Here is a 25,322-nt window from a genome sequence, read left to right on the forward strand (position 1 = left end):
AAAAAAGGAAGCATGTGAGGAGAGGAATCTTGTATACTATATATTTTATAGTTCAAAAGTTGTTCCATTCTTTCCTTATATTTTAAACTGTTCTTCTTTTCTATGTAGTCTGTGGGTGATGATTCCCAGATTCCCAGATTCTCAGTGGTCCATCCATGTGACTGAGTGGTTGTTTGCTGTGTGTTCCACATTTTATTCCAAATCTCACTCTGTGATGTCCTCAATTCAATTCCTTTTTTTAGTGTCCACTAAATATAAATAATGTGTTGATTGTTCTGTGTTGTATCATTATATTGATTATAGGATTCATTTCATCTTTGTTTGTCGTGATTTTTCTATCCTAATAATCCTGCATTTGCAGATATCTGAAAAGATCCTGGTTCTTAACTACTAAACAGCCTGTGGAGGGCAGCATTGCACGTTACAGTGTAAACACTGCCGTTAACCCATTAGAAGAAGAAGAACTCGTTGTGAAGCCACGCCCATCGGATGTACGTAGAGTTTCCCCGGGAAAGGTCGATTAGTCGAGGAGACAACTTCACTACAACATGTAAGTAACAAGCTTTCTACGTAAATATGGCACAGACCGAAGTTAATGTTTGTTGATGTTCGTTTAAGTACTTCCTGTTAATGTTTACAGGAAGTAACGCGGAAGCGGCCTCGATGCTGCACGTGGCCGGTTCTGTTGTTGTTTTTGAGAAACAGTGAAAATACTGACACACGTTATTAACTTAACTTAACTTAACTCTACTAGTTTATAACTGCTACGTTGTTGTTGTTGGAGCCTCTTAAGTGGAGGTGTGGATACTTTTACATTCATAAAACGGATCAGACAAGAACATTACGACTGTGAGGGCTTTATTTAATGTAGTTGAGTCAAGTAAACAGTTATTCGAGCAGTGTATCACATTAGTTTGAGTTAAAAACCTTGTGAATGGTAGCAGTATCCCTGCTGTAGCTCTGGTAGGTGTGTACTTCAATGTGTGAAAACAAGTTTGCAAATGAATAGGACAATTGAAGGCCCCGCCCTGTGAGGTCAGTACAAATGCAAACCTGACAAAGAGCTGGCTTTAACATCACAGTTCACACCTGGGATTAACATGTGTGCTGGGTGTGTCTCCTGTGATCACGTCAAATACACACTGACATGTCTGTCTGTCCGTCCATCGTTCTTATCCTCCACATCAGGGTTTGACATGGTCATTGTGTAGAGTCATGCAAAGACCATAAACAGATCTAATCTGAGGAGCCAGAGTGTCTGAAGAAAATGAAGCAGAATTTCCAGCCCATCCAAACATGGGTCCATCCATGGGTTGAATCAGATTGTTGTGTAACTGATGTCTCTCTGCTGTCCTCATGTTTGACTTGTGTTCCTCCTCCAGAGAAACCATGGAGAAAATAAGTGAGAAGCTTCTGCTGCAGAAAGGCTCGCCAAAGACCGACAGACTGGAGCAAATCACCTCCCTGAAGTAAGTCTGTTGCCTTTTGTGTGTGTGTTGCAGCTCATGACATTCACTACTCTCTGTGAGCAAGAAACTAAAGTCAATGCAGTGTAACGCAACCTTTGACGTTAGAACGCTGACACAAAAAGACACATACGTCAATTTAAAGCTTTTCAATTTTCTGTAAAAAAATTGTCTGTGTAAAGTAAATACTGGCCATGAGCAGTAGGTGGAGCCAAAGTTCACCACATAAGGATAACTAGGTTTGTTGTACTTGATGTTGTAGATAAAGGGTTTCCTGTGTTTTCTTCATCAGTCCACAGTTTCTGCTGTTATTCCAGAACAAGCGTGAAGGGTGTTTCAGTCAAATTCTCGCTCACTAAAACTCATTCACATGTACCTTTGAGTTAGGGCTGGGTGATATGGACTAAAAGTCATATCTGGATATTTTTTCTGTGATGTAATAGGGGTTTCCCCCAAAGCATTATAGCATATTAGATCAAATGTTTTCCAGAGGCAAACCCTTTAAAAAATAAACAAACTGTCCGTTATAAGTTTAAGCCACATGCCAAATGTCAGAGGTCACTGAAATAAAAAAATAAAACAAATCTCTTTCCTGCATGACAATAATATACAGTCATTAATTCAAAAATACAATACTGTTACAATGTTAACAGAAACAAAAATGGACTAACAAACATGACTAATAAAAAAATCTGTGAAAATGAATGCTTCATTGGGTTTGAACAATTTTCTCAATGATTTCACATAGATATTTAACACATAATTAAATAATGTCTTATATTTTATTATCAATATGTCCAAAAGTGACTGACAGTAATGGAAAATAAGTCAAGACTCTGTAGTGTGTGAACTATGAACCAGCTAGTGAATGATAAATCTAACACACCAAGAGAGGCGGGACTTAAGGCAGAACAGCCAATCATCAGCCGGTGGGGGTGGGGGAGGAGGAGGCAGAGAGGAGGCAGCCGTAGCGAGCGCAGGAACGGAGCGACTGTCGGGGGGCGTAAAAACTGCAGAAAAAGTGTGGGGGTTGAACCCTCACACTGGGAAAAGTGTGGGTGTCCACGGGTGCGACGCCCTGGTGTGTGTGTGTGTGTAGGGACACAGGGAGAGGGAGAAATAGGAGCGAACTTGTGGCTTGTGTTTTGTCAATTTAACGCAAAATTAACTATATCAATACATAAAAATATATGGATATATATTATATTAATATATCGCCCAGCCCTAATTTGATTATCATTTTGTCTAGTTTAACTCCCTTAAACATAAAAACTTAGACAAGATATAAGACTTCTTCAAACTCCCTCTATTCCCATTCTAGTGTTTTTATGCACAAATGAAAAATGCTGATGGAGACACATGTAGAAACACTGTCGTGTGGAAACACTAAGTTGAAGCTCTCTGCTCCTCAGTCTGTCTAAGCTTGGACTGAAGCTTCAGGACTTGCCAGTCAGGTTGCTGTCCTGTCTGCAGTCCCTCGAGCGTTGGGATCTGTCTGGAAACGCACTGCAAGAGTTACCCAAGAATCTGAAGCTGCCTACACTTCGATACCTGGATCTGAGTGACAACCAGATGGAGGATGTGACAACTCTAGAGTCTCTAAGCAGCTTGGAGGAGCTGAAGATGGAGGACAACCTTTATATCACTGTGAGGACTTGACTTAAAGTGATGATTCATCATAAAATCAAATGAAACTTTTGGTATTGCGTTTTGCATGCAGAAAAAAATATACACTTATAGATGCTGGAATAGATTCATTTAAAAACACACAAAAGGGAGCTGAGGATACACTATCCCACCAGTTTGTATATATATATATATGTGTGTGTGTGTGTATATACACATATATATATATTTATATATATATATATACATACATATACACACACATATGTGTATGTGTGTATGTGTTTATATATAAATATTTACCAGTACAGACCGTATGTAAAGTTGCTTTTGTTTCTCAGGTGAGTGATAATTACAAATTGATGGTGCTGTTGCCCAACCTGAGGATCTACAATGGTAAAGATGTCAGTACTACTGCCAACCACTTGCGCTATGTCTACACTGAAAACCTGAGAACCAGGGTATGAAACTCATGCTTATTTTGATCCCCTTCACTAATCCAGTATGAGGTCATGTTATAGGCGAGACAACGATGGTTATTAAAAGAAAACTGTGCTGTTTTTAGATCCATGCACTGTGGGAGAGGAGCTTCCATCTCCCCGATCCTATCACAGCAAAGAAGCTGTCTGAGCTGGAGACAGACTTTGTCAACACTGCCCGTCACCAGGTGAAATATGGACCCAGCTCAGTCTCTGACTTCATCAAATGGAAGGTGAGTTCCCTATGTTCTGTACCCACACTGGGACACTCGATTTACTTTTAAGAAGTCACTTTAAGTTACTATCTCTCTATCACTGTGGGTTTTAGGTGGAGATTATGGCAAAAGAGTACCTGCACTCTCTGGTAGAACCAAAGACGTTACGGGAGAGCAACAAGACAACTGATACACAAGACAACTGTGTAAGAGCTAACATCATTTCTGTTACATTCAGTTTTATTTATTCACAAAACACACTTTGTCTCACTGGACACATCTTCAGATACAGACATTAAAGACCTGTTTTTATGTCTGCACATGAAGGTCAAAATCTGTGTCTTGAGATTCTAATGTTGGCTTTTGAATGGATTCTATCATGTGCTTGAGTCATATTTCGTCCACATAGGGCCTTAGTGGTCTATGTGATGTAAATGTCAGTGGTGGTGGTTCAAGACAAACATGCAAACTCTTGGTTAAACTGGGATCCAAACCAGTGACCTTGCTGTGAGACGGTCTGCCTCAAAGAAATCAAAGACTTGAAAATTATTCATTGACTAGTATAGAAAATGTAAGTTGTTTGATTTGTTAATAATTAATTCTAGTGTTGGTTTTTCAGGATATCTCAACTCCTACTAAGAGGAAAAAAACACCAGAAACCAGCGCAAGTCTGGCGCCTGGTAAAAAGCTGTGCTCAGATCTCCCTGACTCTTCGGCTGAAGACAGTCCTTGCAAATCCCACCTCCTCCTCAAAGCTAAGACATTTACTGAGAACAACGGTGTCAGGATGAGCCCCCGCAAGAGAGGCACGCCTCCCTCCACCCCCAGCAGAGGACGGCCGAGGGGGGAGACACCCAGGAGAGCTGCTAAGAGAGAGAATGGTGCACAGATTAAAGAGGAGATGGATGTGGATGCTAAACAGAGGGCTATTGACATGCTTCCTGCACTAAAGGCACAGGTAAATAACAATATAATGAATAATTACATTTGAACTTGTGACCATGATGTCTCTGCACATGGGATATACTGGTCTTAACCACTGAGCTACCCCACCCCTGATAATAAATAGATGTGGGTGTCGATGCTGGATCATTGGGGTTAGGGTTAGAGAACCTCTTCTAATGTTGAATATGGTTACATTAGACAGCAATAGTTCACTTTTGCCCTCTGTGACCCACCGCAACATAATAATGTTAGCTCTGTAATTGCATTCATTTTGGTGATTGTTTGTCCATCAGTACCAAGTGTCCAATTATCTCAGTGGTCTCTCTCCGTCCTCCTGGTTTGTCCTCTCAGCAGCCGCTGAGACTGAAGCCTCTTCACGTTCTCCAGTGCCACAGTAAACAGGACAGCGGCGAGGATTTCTCCACTCAGCTGTGGGCCTGTGCTTTCCAGCCGCTGCCACCTTCCTCTGGTACACAGAGAAACACGTCTCTCACTTAAATCAAGTTTTTTCATTGCAGCTCAGATGATGCACACATGTACACATTTTGATGAATCCTTTCAGTCAGTTCTCTGCTGTATTGACAGGCGGTGCTGGAGGAAGCCGTATGGTTGCCACCTGTGGAGGTGACTCTCTCTGTGTGATTGACTGTGAAACGGGGATGGTGATGAAGAAATATAAAGTTCCTGGAGAGGTATGCTCCGTTTATTGTCCAACTGTGCAGCTGCTTTGCTTTATAAAATGATACTTACCTTTGCTTCTGTGGGTGGATGGTTGTGTAAATTCACGATTCCGATTATGTTAAATGGCACAATATCATTTATATTTAAATATAAATATATTAGAAATAAGCCATACCTGTAAACATAAAAAAAATCAATATTAGAATAAAATAGAAAACTTTAGGACATCCTTTTTTTTATTATAATGCAACTAAATCAATCATGATTAATATACACAGGAATAAAAAAACTAAAGTTAGTGAGATTTTAGTCTTTTCAATTGTTCTATTCTTGTTAACAAAATCTGAAAGATTTTTTCCATAATTGTAAGAAATTGTGGAATTATGATTTGACCTTGGATAAACTTTGCAGTCCTTATCAAACCTAACATGAATTTATTAATACAAGGTTTCATATAAAACTGGGAGGCAGCATAACTGGCCTACTGAAAGTTTATACTGTAAGTCAAGCTTGAGTGTGTTGCTCATTTTTCTTCCCATCAGGAATTCTTCTCCTTGGCCTGGTCCACGGTGTTGATGTCCAGGGGAGGCGGGGCCTCGGCTCAACACTGCAGCATCCTGGCAGCTGGTGGAAAGAGAGGACTGGTCAAACTGATCCATCCCCGAAACAACGTGGCGTACGGGGAGTTCAGAGCCAGTCGCAAGTCCCTGTCTGTCCTCCGCTTCAACCATCACAAGGGAAACTACCTTTTTAGTGAGTCAATTATTATTTTTACACATACATTTCCACTCGTTAAGTGACTGCTGAAGTTTTTTGAGGTTCTGAAATGTTTGGTGGACGCTTCTTTGTGTTTTCAGTCAAATTCCAGCTCAGTGTTGTTGTTGATCTACTGCTGACACGTTGATCAGATCAAATGTGTTTTTGGGACTTTGGTGTTTAAAAACCTTTATTTAAATTAACCTAACTGAAACAACTTAACCAAATAAAGCAGCACAAGACCAGCAGCCCCCGTGTCCCGGCAAGCATTAAAATGCAGATCTTCTCTTTGAACCCTGGTGTGGGAGAGTGAGCAGTTTCCAGTCAGAAAAGTCTAATCTAATAAAATGTCAGAGCTTCTTCAGCCTTTTATAAAGGAGCCCTTAAATTAAGTGGCATTTTCTTGAGTGAGACACAGCTGATATTATTATTTGGAAGTGACACACACCAGCTCTCCACTTGAACTTCGACCTCCTGCTGTCTGTGTCAGTCCCGCCTTCTTAAAGGGGACATATTACGCAAAATCAACTTTTTAACCATTTTAATACTTATATTTGGGACTCTGGAGGCCCTACCAGTCACCAAAGTGTGGAAAAAGAATACTCCGTCATGTTTTCGTGGTCCCCCTTAGTGTAAGTATAGGCGATAAAACACTCGATGTTGAATTCCCTGCGTTTATGACGTCAGAATGCGCATTTCACCGCGAATGTTACCGCCCCACCAGTAAGTTTACCTCGAGAGCTCCACCTTAGCTCCACCTTGTCCCTGCGAGAGTGCAGGCGAGGGAGGAAGAGCGGTATTATGTCAACGCGGAGGGACAAGTGTGCTGTTCGTGGCTGCACAGTGGAGCACAGTGTTTTACACAAACTTCCACAGAGGATTTGATATATGTAGCCAATGTGCCGGATAAAGTCAGCAAACGTGTGTTCGTGTGTTCGCACTAGACAGCGGTCGCCGTATTTAGTCAGGGGACGTATTTCACCGACGTACAAACACACACGTTGTTAAGAAAAGGTCACATAGAGCTCATAACTAACCATTCTGACACGTCCTAATTAAAAATATTTGTTCAGTACGTCCTCCATGACCGGAGCACAGACTCAGTCTGATACAATCACATATACAGCGGCGAGCGGCAGTTTATGCCGCTCGCCACTGGCGATCAGCGGTGCTGCACTCTCTGTGCAGAGGTGCTGCACTCTCTGTGAAAATCAGCTGATCGCCACCGCTGATCGCCAGCGGCGAGCCGCCTAAACGGCCGCTGTATGCGACTGATCGCCAGCTCCGGTGCAGACCGGTGACTATGCTCCGGAGACCTCGCCACCGCGGCACCACTGATCGCCACCGCGGCACCGCTGGTCTCCGGAGCATAGTCACCGGTCTGATACAGTAACATACAGCGCCAGCTTATGCAGCTCGCCGCGCGCCGCTGGCGATCAGTGGTGCTGTTCCTAAGTATTTTTAACTGATTAACAGTTCGGCAGTGTTCGGCTCGATCCTTATGTGGGACGTCTCTTCCTGTGACGGCACTCTGGCTGTTTTCTGCGCACGCTGCCATGTTGATATTGTCAGAGAACTAGTGGAGGGAGGGGGAGACGAATAGAGCTGTAAAGCGCTGTAACGAGGACAAATCAGAAACCCCCTGGAAGAAGTGGGTGTGTGTTTGCCTGTGTCTCATTTGCATGTAAAGGGACCATGCACGAAAACCGAGCGTTCTGAAAGGGGCGGGTTTAGCAGGGTTATTGAACTGCTATGGTGCTTCATCCTTATGGTATTTTGACCAAGGCATGTCACTGACATGTTCATTAGGACACCAGGGAACTATTTTAATGGGGGAAATAGGGTATAATATGTCCCCTTTAAATAAAGGGAAAACACTTGAGTCCTCTCTGAAACACTGAAGTTGGTTTCTCATCGTTCTATTTACACCAGTAAAGTTTTGAGGTGTCACAGACGTGGTATATTTCTACATCATCTCTTGCAGCGGGATCATATGATAACAGGATATTGATGTGGGACATTGGTGGAGTGGACAGCCAGTACAACTTCAAAGTTGTGTGAGTATAGAAACGTTTGTAATTCTTAAGTTGGAAAAGTGTTGATATGTACTGTTTGCACTAATGACAGCAGACTCACGATTCCTGTAGAGATGTTTTTGGCTGCACTGGACACTTTTCATTTATGTATTCCATAGAATTTATACTGTCCTTAAAACTTGTAAGTTCACGGATGGTAGGAAGCTGCTATACTGGGACAAAGTCAGTAGTCCAGTCACGATGTGTCGCTGCAGTAGCTTGACTTCATTGTGAATGGAAATGAACTCGGTGACTCACATGAGTCTAATGTGGACTTTATGAGGTGAGCCACGGCACTGCTCAGTATCTACAGTATAAAGCTCGTTATTAGCTTCCTGCTAATGACTCAAAGTTGAGTTTCCGCTGCTGCATCTTCACATCAAAAATATTTACAGTGTGACTTTTATTTTGAAGTACTTACAGGAAGTGAAATGTGTGCTCAACTCAGTGGAGCTGTGTTTAAATTATCAGGTCATATCTTTGTTTGTTACAGCTTACGTTCATTCAGAGATGTGAACGTTGTTGTTGTGTGTTGTGTGGGAGGATGGTTTCAAGTGTCTATGTCACTATTGGCACATTTCCACCGGCTCTACTCGCCTCGCCACGGTTTAAGTAGTATTTCCACAGTATTTTTAGTACCTGCTCAGGCGTGCTGACTATGTGATGATTGGTCAGAGTGCCGTCACAGGAAGAGACGTCCCACACACAACTCAAGCCGAACAGTGCTGAACTGTAGATCAGTTAAAACGACTTAACAATCCTAAAAACATGGTTTGATCTCCAACAACTACAGGAGTCTGGTGTAAAGTCACTAGTCACTGCAGTTTCACTCAGCTGTTCAGTGATGACTCCGCCCACATTAAGTAGGTACTTTATTTTTGTGCAACCTAATGGTGTCGTGTGTCGTGTCGTGCCGAGGCGAGGCGAGTAGAGTGGTGGGAATACGTCATGTGACCCTCTGCAACAAAGACAAAAGTCATCATATGATTCCTTTGGTTCTTTGTTGATATGGTACCACACTGTCTGTCCATTTTAGCTGTAACACTTTCCATGATAAACCTCTCTTTCTCCTTCTGTTACCATAGTTTGTGTCTGTGTCTGTAATATTTGAATGAGATTGTGATATTTCTGCTGGTTCAGTCAGTTACTGCTGTTGGAAACCAGTGCCACACCTCTGCACATCTGCCTCCCTCCCACCTCCCCCAGCACTCACCTGCTCACAGGCTGTGAGGACGGACTGCACTGCTTCAACACACAACTTGGTGCCAACAGCACCACCAAGAGGTAAAGACACCAAAGTGTGACCTGCAGACATTGTTACTAAAGCATTTCTGGATGAATCAGGTTCAGCTTACATCAATACATACAAATAAAAGCACAGGAGTCTGTTTCCCCACATCTCCCTCTCTCTGTTGCATGTCTGCTCTGTGCTTTAGAAAAGGAACGTGTGCTTTTAAAGTCAATGAAAAACATTCCCTGTGGTGAAGGCAGAGGCCTGTGATTGTGATGAGAATGAGAGGCTTAACGTTTTGTTCTGTGTGTGATTTGAGTTACAACATTGTTTTTAAAGCGTAACCAAACCCCTGGTCTGAGGCTGACTCCGCCCAATGCCTGATTTTGCTAATCTACAAAAAGTGGACATGGAGTTATCAGTGAGTGGGGGGGAGGGGTTTGCACCGCAGGGGGGCGCGGTGATCCGGTGACAGCGGCTGCTTGCTGTGTTGTTTCCACTGGCAGTTTAGAGTAGGGCTGTAACTAAGGATGTGGTTTGGAGAGGGTTTTTATGCTTCCATTTTTATTTTTGTGTTGAGGTACACTATTAAATAAATACCAACAATGGTTCTCATCAATTTCTTGTTGGCATCTGCTAAGCTTGCAATCCTGAAGAGCTGCACAAACCAGGTGTCAGGTGTTGGCTGGACTGAACCAGGCTCAGGTTAAAGCACTCGTTCTACAGACTGACCTGTAACCTGGTCCTGTGTTCAGGGTCAGTGCAGTTTGTGTGTGTGTGTGTGTGTGTGTGTGTGTCTTCTTCTAACTTATTAGGGAACATTAGGGAGTAGCAACGGTATGTGAAATAACATAGATCCAACTAATGGATTTTTAATTAGTTGCCAACTATTTTAGTAATGGAATTGAATCGATTAGTTGTTTGAGCTCGAGCTGCGTTCAGCGTGAGACACGCATTTCACACGCCACACATGACATGTCTCACGCTAATGAGTGATAAAAGTCACCACACATAAATGAGTCATCTATGAATCGATGATGTGAAGGCAAACTACTCTGTGTAGTTCGTTCATACAGCTGTCTTGAATTAGCGACCGATCAGCCAATCAGAAAATAGCACTCCCTGTTGCCGGGTAAATACACAGGTTGCAGAGTTTTTTTGGGGTTCTTCTCACACGGAAATACTCTGTAAATGTTGTAAACACAACAAACAGCAGTATTTGTACAGAGTGAATAAACAGGATTCTTTCTCAACACGGGATCTTTTATTATGAAAAGTAAAGCAGATGTTTTATTTTCCTACGTCCTCTGATTACTCACAAGACTTGATATAATCTGACAGCAGGTCCAATGAGATGGAGATAACCTTCCCCATATACGAGAGGGAAGACAAAGACCATGACTACCACACTGTGGATGGCCTGAGTTTCCTTTCTGATGACATAGTGGGTAAGAGAGTCTCTGCCTGTGTTCCATTCTTACACACTCAGCAGTTCCTTTTTGTATTGAGGCACTTGCCTTGTTTTTCTTTATGCTGCAGCCTCCAAGAACTACTTGCATGGTTCAATTTACCTGTGGAGCTGGAGCAGGACTAAGGCTCAGCGGCCTGATAAGAAGAGCAGGACAGTGGTTGCTGTGGTTCTTGCTGAGCTGCAGTGGGCCAACACTGAGATTCCATACCTGGCTCTTAACACATGTCCTGGTAAGTCCACTTCATCATATCTGCAGAGCCACTTTCATCATTTGGGTTTCATTCTTTAACTGGAGAAAGGACACACACACACACACAGACAGACAGACAGACACACACACACACAGGCAGACAGACAGACAGACGCACACAGACAGGCAGGCACACACAGACAGACAGACACACAGACACACACACACAGAGACAGACACACACACAGAGACAGACACACACACACACACACAGACGCACAGAGACAGACACACACAGACAGACAGACAGACACACACACACAGGCAGACAGACAGACACACAGACACACACACACACAGACAGACAGACACACACACACACAGGCAGACAGACAGACAGACAGACAGACGCACACAGACAGGCAGGCACACACAGACAGACAGACACACAGACACACACACACAGAGACAGACACACACACAGAGACAGACACACACACACACACACACACACACAGACGCACAGAGACAGACACACACAGACAGACAGACAGACACACACACACAGGCAGACAGACAGACACACAGACACACACACACACAGACAGACAGACACACACACACACAGGCAGACAGACACACACACACACACAGACAGACACACACAGACAGACACACACACAGACAGACACACACAGACACACACACACAGACAGACACACAGAGACAGACACACACACACAGGCAGACAGACACAGACAGACAGACAGACACACACACACACACACACACACACAGACAGACAGACAGACAGACAGACACACACACAAACAGACAGACACACAGACAGACACAGACAGACAGACACACACAGACAGACACACACACACACAGACAGACACACACACAGACAGACACAGACAGACAGACACACACAGACAGACACACACACACACAGACAGACACACAGACAAACACACACACAGACACACAGACAGACACACACAGACAAACACACACACAGAAAGACAGACACAGATACTTCCCTCCCACTCTGTGGGATGAATCTCAGTGGCCTTCATGCTAGGACACCAGATCTCCAGTAATATCAAATGACTGGAATTTTGATGTGAGATTTTAAATTTGTTTAATGATACAAACTTTAAATGATCTGACGTTTTTAAAAGGAAATGAGGCGACGGGTGAGTACACTTGTCCCACACAGTCACTAACGTGTGTGTTCTTCCACTTGTAGGTCAGGTCTATGTCGTGTGTGGTGATGACAAAGGCAGACTGTGGACATACCACATCTCCCACCTCCACACTGGGAAAGCCATACCACCCACTGAGGTATCATCTTCTTTAAATGGTCTCTCACACACACAGGGATAGTTTGAGTTTTTTGAAGCATGCTTGTATCAGTTACTGAAGCAGTCAGCACCAAGTGCACTGTGCAACCTCTGTCCCGAGAACCTGCCTGAGAAACGGAGACTTGCTCTCAGGGATACAAGGTACATGATCACCTAATGAAGTCTACAAGACTGTAAGACCACATTTTCAACTGTTTCAGCAATTCATTGATTACTAAATTAATCACAACTGCTTTTATAATCGATGAATTGATTGGATTTTATATATATTAATATATAACTCCCATTATACAGTTCTAGCACTAACTTGGCTCTACTCCACTTGGTTAGGTGTCACGCATGTACCTCGTCAACACGGGTGGGCGGGGCGTTCATCATCCTGCATGACTGCATGACTGCGTATCGTGACAAATGTATTTTAGTACAGTCCCTATACTAAAATGCGGCTGAATGAGTTTGTGATTGGACTCGCTGGCTTTCTGCAGTGTTGTTACTAAAGACTTTTCTGTTAAACACTGAGATTTTAGTGTTGGAGAATAACATGTTTCAGGATCTCAATTCTTTTTAAACGATTCTTGTGTCGTCATGACACCAGTGACGGTAGTCTCTGACCAATCAGTGGCCGGCCGGCGTGCCAAGTACTGACCCTCATGGAGAAGCAAAAACCAGATCTGAGCCGTGCTAGAAAAGCAGATAAACTCAGCAGATAAACTCTGAAAATAACATGATTAAACAGAGATGGCACACTTCATCCCATTCACGCAACAAGCATCTGGCACCCTCTTTTGGTCATAGCGGCAAGTGCAAGCAAGTGCGGAAGCGCACACACACACACACACAGAGCCACCAAAAACAATAGTTGACTTATTTGTTTTGCAGGTGCTCGAGTGGCCGACGCCTTTAAGGACGGATCACAGCCAAATGGACGGCCCCTCCATCAACAGTGTAGCAATGGACCCTGAGCTCCAGTACTTGGTGGCTCTTAGTGACAAGAATATGGTGATGGTGTGGAAAAGAGACCAGTGCTCCTCCTCCTGACCAACGTTCCTCCTCCTGACCAGCGTTCCTCCTCCTCCCGAGCAGCGTTCCTCCTCCTGACCAGCGTTCCTCCTCCTGACCAGCGTTCCTCCTCCTCCTGACCAGCGTTCCTCCTCCTCCCGAGCAGTGTTCCTCCTCCTGACCAGTGCTCCTCCTCCTGACCAACGTTCCTCCTCCTGACCAGCGTTCCTCCTCCTCCCGAGCAGTGTTCCTCCTCCTGACCAGCGTTCCTCCTCCTCCGGAGCAGTGTTCCTCCTCCTCCTGACCAACGTTCCTCCTCCTGACCAGCGTTCCTCCTCCTCCCGAGCAGTGTTCCTCCTCCTCCTGACCAACGTTCCTCCTCCTGACCAGCGTTCCTCCTCCTGACCAGTGTTCCTCCTCCTGACCAGCGTTCCTCCTCCTGACCAGCGTTCCTCCTCCTGACCAGCGTTCCTCCTGCTGAGCAGCTGAACTGACAGACACAAAGTGACTGATCTTCTCTGGGAGAGATGATGATGAATCTGTTACCGTGTGTTGAAGCTATCATTCACAATTTTCTTTATTTTCTAAATGAAAATATCTCATGAACTTCTGCACCATAAAATTGCAGAATTTGATTCTCATGAACGAGTTTAGCTACGATACGCCATTGTCTTTATGTATCTTGAAAGAAGAGATAGAATTTAGTACTTTACTTTATTGTTATTGTACTTGTTGAGGATAGAAAGTGTAGAAAGAGATCAAATCTAAAAGGTCCAAACAAAACATGGTTCATTTGATCTAATGTGTGATTTAGATCACAACAATCTTTATTTGTGCCAAATAACAGTTTCAGTTATGGCTGAGCTTATATTTATATTCAGTCGTGTCTTTTGTTGATCTTTGCCACTCAACATGATTCCATTTATTATTGTAGGCTTTCAGCAATTCATTGATTACTAAATGAATCACAAATGCTTTTATAATCAATTGGTTTGATTTGTTTTCAATAATTAAAACATTGAAAAAGATTTTTCAGCTTCTTAAGTATGAATATTTGGTTAGTTTTTGCTCCAGATAATGAAGAAATCCTTCAAACTTGATCATTTTGGATTTGTTAACAAAACAAGACATTTGGGAACATCGTCACTTCCAGGTTTGAGAATCAATATTTTATGGACCAAACAAGTAATTAATCACAACATTTACTGAAGTACCCACAAGAAACAGTTAGCTTAATGCACATGATAAGCAGAAGCTCCATGTGAAATCCTCCCTGGTGTGCTGGTAACATTTACAGTGTTATGTTACCTTGTAATGTGCTGGTGATCCAATCAATCCAAGTGCTGTACAGAATAAATAAAAGACATAATAAGTAAAAGGTTCAAAATGAGAAAAATTTAAATAAAAAACATAAGAAATCGTAGCCATACAATAAAAAACAATAATTCAAATAAAAATCAGCGTCTCATGAAGTGTCAAAGGCCAAAGAAAAAAGTTGGGTTTTCAGGAGGGATTTAAAAACAGACGAGGACGAGGCCTGTCTTATGTGCAGAGGCAGATCATTCCAAAGGTTTGGAGCTGCGGCAGCGAAGGCACGATCCCCTCTGAGCTTCCGCTTGGTTTTAGGCTGATCAGCTGACCTGAGAACGAGCGGGTGAATATGGGTGTAGAAGCTCAGCGAGGTAGGGCGGGGCTAGGCCATTCAGGGATTTTAAAATGGATCCTGAAGTGTATGGGCAGCCAGTGGAGTGCCAGTTAAAAGACGTGCAGCAGCGTTTTGTACCATCTGAAGACGGGCAATGGAGGTCGCACTAACCCCCACATAAAGTGAATTACAGTAATCCAGCCGAGTAGTGTGAAAGGCGTGAATTACCATTTCAAAGGGTTGCCTTGAAAGAATTAGCTTTATTTTGGCCAGCTGCCGCAATTGAAAAAAAGCTTGATTTAACAACAGACCTGATCCGGTTGTCAAGCTTCAGATCAGAGTCCATTTTAACCCCCAGGGCATCTTTATGCATGTCCCTCTGAACTGAGAACCACTTTTCATGAACATAAGATCCAGACACGTAAAAGGCATGTTTAGCCTCTGCTTTGATCCTTGCTGCAACCCAATTGCATCTCCCTGACATCACTGCTGACCCATCATAACCTTGACCTACAAGATTAGACTTGTAATCAAGGCCATATCTTTCCAGACACTGTATTATTTTCTTACTGAGTCATTACATTACATGTCATTTAGCAGACGCTTTTATCCAAAGCGACTTACAATAAGTGCATTTAAACATTTGGGTACAAATAAGAGCTAGAAGTAAGTAAGAGCTTCAAGTAAATCAAACTATGAAGTGCTAGTCATAAGTGCGATATATATATATATATTTTTTTTTTGTCGTCGTCGTTATCGTCTTAGTCGAGGTAGAGTCGGAAGAAATGTGTTTTTAGTCGGCGGCGGAAGATGTGGAGGCTTTCCGCTGTCCGGATGTCGATGGGGAGTTCGTTCCACCATTTGGGAGCGAGGACAGTGAACAGTCTCGAGTTCTGTAAATGCCTCTGCGATCCTCTCAGTGAGGGGGCAGCGAGCCGGTTTGCCGATGCAGAGCGAAGTGGGCGGGCTGGGGTGTAGGTTTTGATCATGTCCTGGATGTAGGCTGGACCCGATCCGTTTGTAGCATGGAACGCAAGCACTAGAGTCTTGAAGCGGATGCGAGCAGCTACAGGAAGCCAGTGAAGGGAGCGGAGGAGAGGTGTAGTGTGGGAGAATTTTGGTAAGTTGAAGACCAGTCGAGCTGCTGCATTCTGGATGAGTTGCAGGGGTCGTATGGCACACGCAGGGAGACCAGCCAGGAGGGAGTTGCAGTAATCCAAGCGTGAGATGACAAGAGCCTGGACCAGAACCTGTGCCGCCTTCTGGGTTAGAAGAGGCCGTATCCTTCTGATGTTGTACAACATGTATCTGCAAGATCGAGCTGTTGCAGCAATGTTGGCAGTGAGGGAGAGATGGTCATCAAGTGTCACACCCAGGTTCCTTGCGGTATGAGACGGAGTTACCACAGAGTTGTCGAGGGTGATGGTCAGATCTGTGGTGGGAGAGCCCTTTCCTGGGAGAAAAAGAAACTCAGTCTTGTTGAGATTGAGTTTCAGGTGATGGTCAGACATCCACTGAGAGATGTCGGTCAGACAAGCGGAGATCCGTTCTGCTACATTTGTGTCGGAGCTGGGAAAAGAGAGGATGAGTTGGGTGTCGTCGGCATAGCTGTGATAGGAAAAACCATGAGAGTGAATAACAGAACCAAGAGAGTTGGTGTATAGAGAGAAGAGGAGAGGGCCCAAGACAGAACCCTGAGGGACCCCAGTAGCTAGAGGACAGGGTTCCGACACAGATCCTCTCCAGGTTACTCTGTATGTTCGGTTTTGAAGATAGGACGAGAGTAGGGTAAGTGCAGATCCTGAGACACCTAGTTCTTGAAGGGAGGAAATAAGGATCTGGTGGTTAACTGTGTCAAACGCTGCAGAGAGGTCCAAGAGGATGAGCACAGAGGAGAGAGAGGCAGCCCTGGCAGTGTGGAGTTGCTCAGTGACAGCAAGGAGTGCAGTTTCGGTCGAGTGACCTGCTTTAAAACCAGACTGAAGAGGATCAAAGTCCTGCTGCATCTAATTCAGTGGCTCTCTGGAAATCTATGAAGCTCTCGTGAACTGCACCATTATAATTGTGGTGACTATCCAAAAACAAAAACTTATTTGTCACCTGATGGTGGTTGGAGGAGGAACTTTACTCGAGTTCAGAGGAAAAACAAAACGGAAAAAAGGTTGTGCAAGGTTGGTCTCTTTGGGTGATGTTCCCATTTATTGCAGCAAAAAAAGGTTATTAACAAACAGAAAAATTGAAGGTGTAGATGTGGATTGTGGCAAACAAAAGATTCCTGGCTTTCCTCTGACTGTCGGTAAGAACTGTGAGCCCACCACCATTCATCTCAAACTAATTACACCTCATTTCAGGCAGCTCGGCTGCTGCTGTGTCAAGCAAACAAAAGAAAACAGTACTGCACCCTTGTGGTCAAAAATAAAACTTGCACAAGACACTAACTCAAAAGTGGCTCGTACACCCCAGCCCCATAATTGTGTTGGTGTGCACTTACAATTACATATGTACATACATTTCAAAAGGAGCCAAAAAAGGTGTATGTGCAAATCTTCTTTCTTCATTGGTCAGAAGTCAATGTCCATATTTCAATCTTTATTAACAGTCCTTAATTACATATATATCCAATAACATGCAGAGCTTTGTGACAGGTCTCTCCAGAAAGCCTGTCTTGGTCCTAAGCTGGACTGACCGTACAACTCCTCTCCTGTCTGGAAAGGTTTTGGTCACTTTGCCCATCAGCCATGAACTTCGTGGAGCAGAAGGATCCATGATAATAACAGTGTCATTAACAACGAAGTTCCTGCATGGTTTGGTCCATTTTTGTCTTTCTTGGAGAAGTGGAAGATACTCCCTTACCCACCGCTTCCAAAATAAATCTGACAGATGTACTGCTCGATTAGTCATGCATGTGAAGACCACTCTGTATCTTTTGACCAGGCTGCGACCTCTTTTGATTTCAAATGGTCCAAAATAATCCACACCCACGTTAGTAAATGGTGGCAAGTCTGGCAAGATTCTTTCCACTGGAAGGTCAGACATTTTCTGTTCTCCAACTCTCCCCTGAAGACGACGACAAATAACACAGTCAGCAAGGATTTTTCTGCAGGCAGAGTTTGCATTCGTAATCCAGTAGGTTTTTCGACGAGCAGATATCATGTGATTACGTCCAGCATGACCCACTTGCTTGTGAATGTGTTGTAAAATGAGTTTAGATATTGGCTGATCCTTAGATAGAATTATGGGATGTTTCATTGTCTCAGGCATGGATGCCTTCCTAAGGCGGCCTCCTACTCTCAACAGCCCATCTTGGAGTACAGGATCCAACCTGTAGATGTCGCTGTTGGTCTGTACCGATAATGCTCCTTTCTCCAAGAGAGAGATTTCCTTTTGAAATCTTTGCTGTTGGCAGAGGCGAACAATTTCCAGTTCTGCATGATGTAAATCATCCCGGGTCAACATTGTCTTTGCTTTGTGTTTCTGATGTCCTTTGTTTTTATTGCATGAGTGTTCATGAGGTGATTTACCTTGTTTCCTTCGTTCTTGAAGCAGATCTTTAAACTTCAAAAACCAGGCGACTGAAGTTTTCAGTTTTTCCCAATCTGAAAAATAGTTGAGAAGCTTGTTCGTAGCATTGGATGCATCATCAACAACAACACAAGCATTAATCATGATGTCTCATTTGACCTCAGGGTCATCCAGGGTGACAACAGGTGTGTTCACCTCCTGTTTTGGCCAGTTTCTTTCATCAGTCAGCAGAAACTCTGGTCCTTTGAGCCATCGCTCACATTTTAGAAAATCATCACTCTGTTTGCTACAAATGTGTGGAATCTCTTTGTTTCACTTGAAATGTAATTGAGCACAGTTGTGCTATCGGTCCAGAAAATTGACTGGTCCAATTCCAGTTGAAGCTCCTTTGTAATCATCTTGTCCAGTCTGACAGCTAATACAGCAGCTGTAAGTTCAAGTCCGGGTATTGTGGTTTGTTTCATGGGAGCAACTCTGGACTTTCCAACCATGAAAGCAACGTTTACTTCTTTAGAGATGCCTTTCAGTCTCAGATAAGAAACAGTGTCACTGTCAGCCACTGTGTCCACTTCTGTAAAAAGGTTTGTGATATTTTGTCATCCCAACCAATTTTTCTTTTGCACAGCTCATGTAGCATCAGCTTGGGAGGCAGTGTGAATGCCTCCCAAGCTGAGGATCGTAGATAGAATTAACCACTGACAAGATTCCATGGCGTGTACACGGACGACTTTCAAGTGCAATCTTGAACATGAACATGTCTGATTTTGCACACCAGTGCAACCCAAGAGCTCTTTCCACAGGTAAGTTGTCTTTATCCAAATTGAGCTCTTTGGATGCTTTAGAACGATCTTCTTCAGGGATGCTTGCTATAACTGCTCGACTATTGCTCATCCACTTGAGCCAAAAGCCTTCCTTTGCACATGCAGAAGTGAGATCTTGCACCATCTGCAAAGCTTCTTGTTCTGAGGACACAGACTTTAAACAATCGTCCACTTAGAAGTTTTGTTTGATGGTCTGTAACACTTTGTCACTGTAATGAGCCACGTTGTCATCAGCAACTCTCTTTAGTGCATAATTGGCGCAGCTTGGCGAAGATGTTGCCCCAAAAACACAAAACTTCATTCTGAAATCCACCAAAGGTTGTGTCACATCTCCATTATGCCACCCCAAAAAACGAAGAAAGTCAACATGTTTCTGGGATACACTCACCTGGTGAAACATAGCTTGAACGTCGGTCATTATGACAACTGGTTCCTGTCTGAATCTCAGAAGAACACCAAAAAGGGAATTTGTGAGATCCGGGCCTTGTAACAGCTGGCTGTTCAAGGAGGTGCCTTTGTAACTTGCTCCACAGTTGAATACAACTCTTAATGTTTTCTTTTTAGGATGATACACCCCATGATGTGGTATATACCAGATTTAGCCTTCAGTTGTTGTTGAGGCACCTGCTCCGCGTAACCAGTTTTAATGACATCATCAAGGAAGTGCACATACTCCTGATGATATTCCTTGTTCCTCTGAAACTTTCTTTTCAAGCTCATGATACGTTGTTCAGCAATGCACCAATTGTTTGGCATTATGACATCATCATCCTTAAAGGGAAAGTCAACACAGTAGTGGTTACATTACATTACATTACATGTCATTTAGCAGACGCTTTTATCCAAAGCCACTTACAATAAGTGCATTTAAACATTTGGGTACAAACAAGAGCTAGAAGTAAGTAAGAGCTTCAAGTAAGCCAAACTATAAAGTGCTAGTCATAAGTGCGATGTTTTGGGGTTTTTTTTGTTGTCGTTGTCGTCTTAGTCGAGGTAGAGTCGGAAGAAATGTGTTTTTAGTCGGCGGCAGAAGATGTGGAGGCTTTCTGCTGTCCGGATGTCGATGGGGAGTTCGTTCCACCATTTGGGAGCGAGGACAGTGAACAGTCTCGAGTTCTGTCAATGCCTCTGCAATCCTCTCAGTGAGGGGGCAGCAAGCCGGTTTGCCGATGCAGAGCGGAGTGGGCGGGCTGGGGTGTAGGTTTTGATCATGTCTGGATGTAGGCTGGACCGGATCCGTTTGTAGCATGGAACGCAAGCACTAGAGTCTTGAAGCGGATGTGAGCAGCTACAGGAAGCCAGTGAAGGGAGCGGAGGAGCGGTTGGTAAGTTGAAGACGGAGGAAAGGAAGAAGATCAGAAGCAATTGACTGAAGAAGGTGAGAAGGGATAGGGTCAAGGGGGCAGGAGGTGGGGCGGGAAGAGGTTATTAGGGAAAGAACTTGATCATGAGATAGTGGTTGTGTTCAAGACAAGTTGTTTTTTCCATGATCTGGAGAAATCGCATATCCTCTCTTGACATTAAGATGTCATCACATGACCTTTCATTGAAGTCTTGATTGTATTGTGTAATCAACAACTGTTCCACTTTATCAATGGAGATCCTATTGACAGTGACAGTAGGGCAGCCGTTCTTCCCCATATCACTTCCACTTCCTCTAAGTGGGCCGTTCACCACCCATCCCAGTAGGGTTCGAACAGTGTAATGTCCATCGCTACAGCTGTTAATGATTTCCCAAGGTTCCAAAAGCTTTGGGGCATTTGTGCCAATCAACAAATCCACTCCAACATCAAGATTGGGAACTTTAATCCTTTGCAGATATGCCATTTTTTGATATCCTTTTCTGTTACAATATTGTGTCTCGTAACCGGCATGGTTTGCTGAGTGTAAACCTCAGGTAAGTCTAGAAAACTGTTGTCATCATAACCAGCTACTTCCAGTCCAGTCAGAACATGAGTTTTTACAGTATGTGCTGTCCCATAGTTCGCAGGAAGATGTGTGTTTGGATGCTGTCCATGTTCAGTTGTCTCATCAAGCGTTCTGTACAAAAGGTAGCCGAGCTTCCTGGATCAAGGAAAGCGTAAGTTGTCAAAATTTTATTTCCATTCTTAACCTTTAATTGCACAGGTACAATTGAGAGAACACATTCCTGTTTACCGGCCCCAGTACGAGCACGGGTCTGCTGAGGGACAACAGCGTTGTTTGGTTGTTCAGATGTGGTGAATTTAGCAGCAATGTGAAGCATTGTGGGATGCTTGGAGTTGCATACATTACATGTTAGAGGATTTTTGCAAGTCTTGCTGATATGACCTGGAGGGTATTCCATCAACGTAGCTAAGAATTGCCAGACTTAGGTGTTAGCTTGAAGCTTGACTAGGCTCCACTTCCCAATCTAGCTCCAAGTCGTTCCATCAAGTGAAATCAGCTGGCTCCACCTGACACTTAGTCAAGTCTCACCTGTTAAGCCTCAACTTGTGCACGCCCACAGGGAAAATAAAAAGCCCATTCTAGTCGAGCGCGAAAACTGTCAAAAATGCCGAAAAGCAAGAGGAAAAGAACGTGCAGAGATGTTCTCTGCAGCGGAGCAAACCCCCCTCATGGAGGTATATGAGGATTACAGCCACATAATCCCAAAGAAGGGCAATACCGCGGCAATCAATAAAGCGAGGGATGTGGCGTGGCAGAATATTGCCGACAGGCTGAATGCGTAAGTGACAAAGAAAATGAAGTATTTCAGCATCATCATGTTATATAAATCCTCCATCAAAGGGACAAAATATATGCAGACAATAATCTACCAATTGATTTCTTGATGGATTTTGTTTTAAACTAATCAATTATGTGGACCTATTAATGCAACCAAATCCCTAAAATGAAAAGGAAAATCCCCAAAGAACAAAAAGACAGCCCTAATAAGTAACATTCATATGAACATAATTAAAATAGCATTATTGTTTCACTGCAATGTATGTGAAATTCTCCATATTTGATCATTTGGCAGCCCTAGTAGTAATGTTAGAAAGTGATATTCATCACATTTATCAACTGAATGTTATGCAAATCGATGGGATAGCTTTCATTTATTTCCTGCATGGCCAATTGTATAGAATTGATATCCTTTTCATTTAAGCCTGTCATTTTTACATGCTGTATTTGTGCTACTTCTGTATTTGGTCCCAGATGCTATATGTTGAATTGTTGTATTTTCATCTTATTTTATGTAAAGCACTTTGAATCACCTTGTGCTAAAATGTGCTATATAAAGTTGCCTTGCCTACATTTTTGATAATAATAGGCTACATTTAATCAAAGTATTTTACATGACTCATCACATTTATCATACAATTGATGGTAGATTATTACATGAAGAAATGCAATGTTGGTTATCATTCTATAGGAAATAATCCTATGACAGATCTATTGATTATTTATCTAGAATCATTTTAGCAAATCAAGCAATTCAATGGAGACGAGGACCCCTATTACAGTAAGTGAATGCAGGTGACAGCAAATCAATCATCTATCTCCTATCAATCGGAGGCCCTAACCCTTGTTACAGCAAAAGAATGATGATCTCTTTAAATTTCCTTTTATTATATTTTTTTGCTAATTAATTTAATTTTGTATTTATTTGTGTCTTATTTTTTTATTATATTTTATTTTGGTGATAATGTTCTTTCATGTACTTATAGATAATATATAATTATTAGTTTAAATCATTTCTTTAATACATTTTATTATATATTTTATGTTTTACATATTATTTTATCATTCCATGACAGTTGTGTGTCTCTGTTTCTGTCTATTGGACATTCTTTGATCATAGATGGTGCTAAGCTTCACTTTTAGCCTGCTACAGACCAGGTTTGCCCGGCAGCATATGTTACCATGGTTACTTGGCTGGCATTCACATTAGCCACCTTGGTGGAACAGGGTTGAGCCTCAGATTGATGGAACGGAAACCTGAGCCACAGTTATGGCTTAGCCATGGTTGAGGCTTAGCCAGAGTCATAGTTTCCATGGTTACTGAGTTGGGGCTAATCTCAGCCTCTTTGATGGAACCAAACTCTCACTCATATTAGCCAGACTTGGCCATTTAAGGCTCTGTCATAGCCTTGATCATTTGGCATATGATAGCAGCCTCTGATCAGTTCTCTTGGCTGCCCCCTGGTGTACTGTTCTAGGTAGTACAAGCAGTCCTGGAGATTACTGACCTTTCTTTCAACTCCCTGTTCAAATGCCATGATAAAAGATCCATACTGTAGAGGGTCACCATCAAATATGTGTATTGCTCGAGGTGGAAGTGATGCTGAGTGCTGCTGTTGAACTAACTGAGCAGTGATTTCTGTCTGTCGCTGCATAATGTTGCCAATGTCCTGAATTTCGTTTTCATTTGTGATCATTTGTGGTGTGTTAGCAACATTGAATGACCTGTGGTCTTGTAGTGAATTGAAGACAGGTGTATTGCCTCCTAGTTGCCTTTGTAAGGATTGCATTGGTTGTACTGAAGTGAGTTTTTCCCATAGTTGTGTTTGGGCAGGTTTTTCTTTCCTTATGACGTGCATCACGCAGGTGTGAGGGTTGTTGTTGTTGTTGTTGTTGTAATGGTGGCTCTGTCGTTGGACTTTGTGATTTGTCTGTTTTTGATTTTGTAGCTTTATTGAAATATGAGTTCATTCCATCGGCTGGTGCAGAGCCACTTCCCACCACGCTGTTTTCCAGTATGGATATTTTAGCTGTAGCAGCAGCCAATTGTGTTTCCATTTCCAATTGCTCCTTTTGTCCTTTTGTCTGTTCAGCATGCAGTTTTTCCCGAAATACTGTCATTGGGTTGAATATCACCCTCCTGGTCAGCATTTGGTTGAATCTCATCCTGAATTACAGACTCTTTGTCACAGTGTTTTGGAGCATCCTTCAACCATTTGTTCACATCAGACATGACATTTTTATTTGCTTGAATTTTCAGTTTAAACCATGTTTGCTGCCTTTCATACTCTTCTTCAGGCAGTGGCATTTTCATAAATGCACCATGAGTTTCAGCAGCAGCATCACATAGCTTATTAAACTCCTTTAAAAGGTTCTCAACACTGCACAAAGTATCAGTTGTTATTTTGACAAATAGCAGATTATCGATCTGCAGCTTAATTTTGGATGCTTGCTTCAAGGTTAACTTCCAGTTCTTTTGTAGGTTTTCCATTAGAAGTGAAACACCTTTTACAGTTAATTTTCTCTCTCTTTTTTCAACATTACTTTTTGCAGCACACTCCTCTGAAATAACATTTTCAACATCAGCGCTTTCTTCCATTTTCAAACTGTCAATATGTCAACATGTGACGTCAGCAGCAGAACAATATCAGTCATTCACAGGTGGTAATTATTTTCTCCAGTTTCCAATTAACTTGCATTTCATATTTCTTTTCCATCCCATCAACATCCATGAAATCATGAAATCCAGTTCCAACAACACAGTCCAGTTTCCTTAAATCACTCAAACAGGCTCAGGTTTTTCACGCAGTTTTTATTATCTGCTGTGTCTCATTTTACCTTCATCATCTGCAGCACTGTCTGGTGAAGAGAGGAGGTGTTTGCGAGATCCATGGTTCCCAGCAGCCTCCTTCCAATAATGTCCTTTTTCTCCACAGGGCTGGTGAGTTCTTACTTGTGTGGTGACTATCCAAAAACAAAAACTTGTTTGTCACCTGATGGTGGTTGGAGGAAGAACTTTACTCAAGTTCAGAGGAAAAACAAAAAGGAAAAAAAGGTTGTGCAAGGTTGGTCTCTTTGGGTGATGTTTCCATTTATTGCAGCAAAAAAGGTTATTAACAAACAG

General features: G+C 42.9%; 1 protein-coding gene across 3 annotated transcripts; it reads left to right on the forward strand.

Moving 5' to 3' along the window:
- Nucleotides 1-472: 472 nt before the first annotated feature.
- lrwd1 (leucine-rich repeats and WD repeat domain containing 1) lies at nt 473-14,532 on the forward strand. Of its 3 annotated transcripts, none has more exons than XM_058613517.1 (16): nt 473-550; nt 1,383-1,469; nt 2,879-3,113; nt 3,434-3,553; nt 3,658-3,804; nt 3,900-3,992; nt 4,406-4,744; nt 5,083-5,200; nt 5,317-5,423; nt 5,955-6,165; nt 8,153-8,225; nt 9,384-9,527; nt 10,816-10,922; nt 11,014-11,175; nt 12,391-12,485; nt 13,385-14,532. In XM_058613517.1, exons 2-16 carry the CDS (start codon nt 1,390-1,392, stop codon nt 13,541-13,543), a joined length of 2,190 nt encoding a protein of 729 aa, XP_058469500.1. In that variant the 5' UTR covers nt 473-550; nt 1,383-1,389; the 3' UTR covers nt 13,544-14,532. The 3 variants fall into 3 exon arrangements, with proteins under 3 accessions (XP_058469500.1, XP_058469501.1, XP_058469502.1); XM_058613518.1 differs by having other exon boundaries at nt 10,819-10,922; XM_058613519.1 differs by having other exon boundaries at nt 5,086-5,200.
- The last annotated feature ends 10,790 nt before the right edge of the window (nt 14,533-25,322 follow it).

The sequence above is a fragment of the Solea solea genome, chromosome 17, assembly GCF_958295425.1.
Source record: "Solea solea chromosome 17, fSolSol10.1, whole genome shotgun sequence".
Taxonomy (NCBI): domain Eukaryota; kingdom Metazoa; phylum Chordata; class Actinopteri; order Pleuronectiformes; family Soleidae; genus Solea; species Solea solea.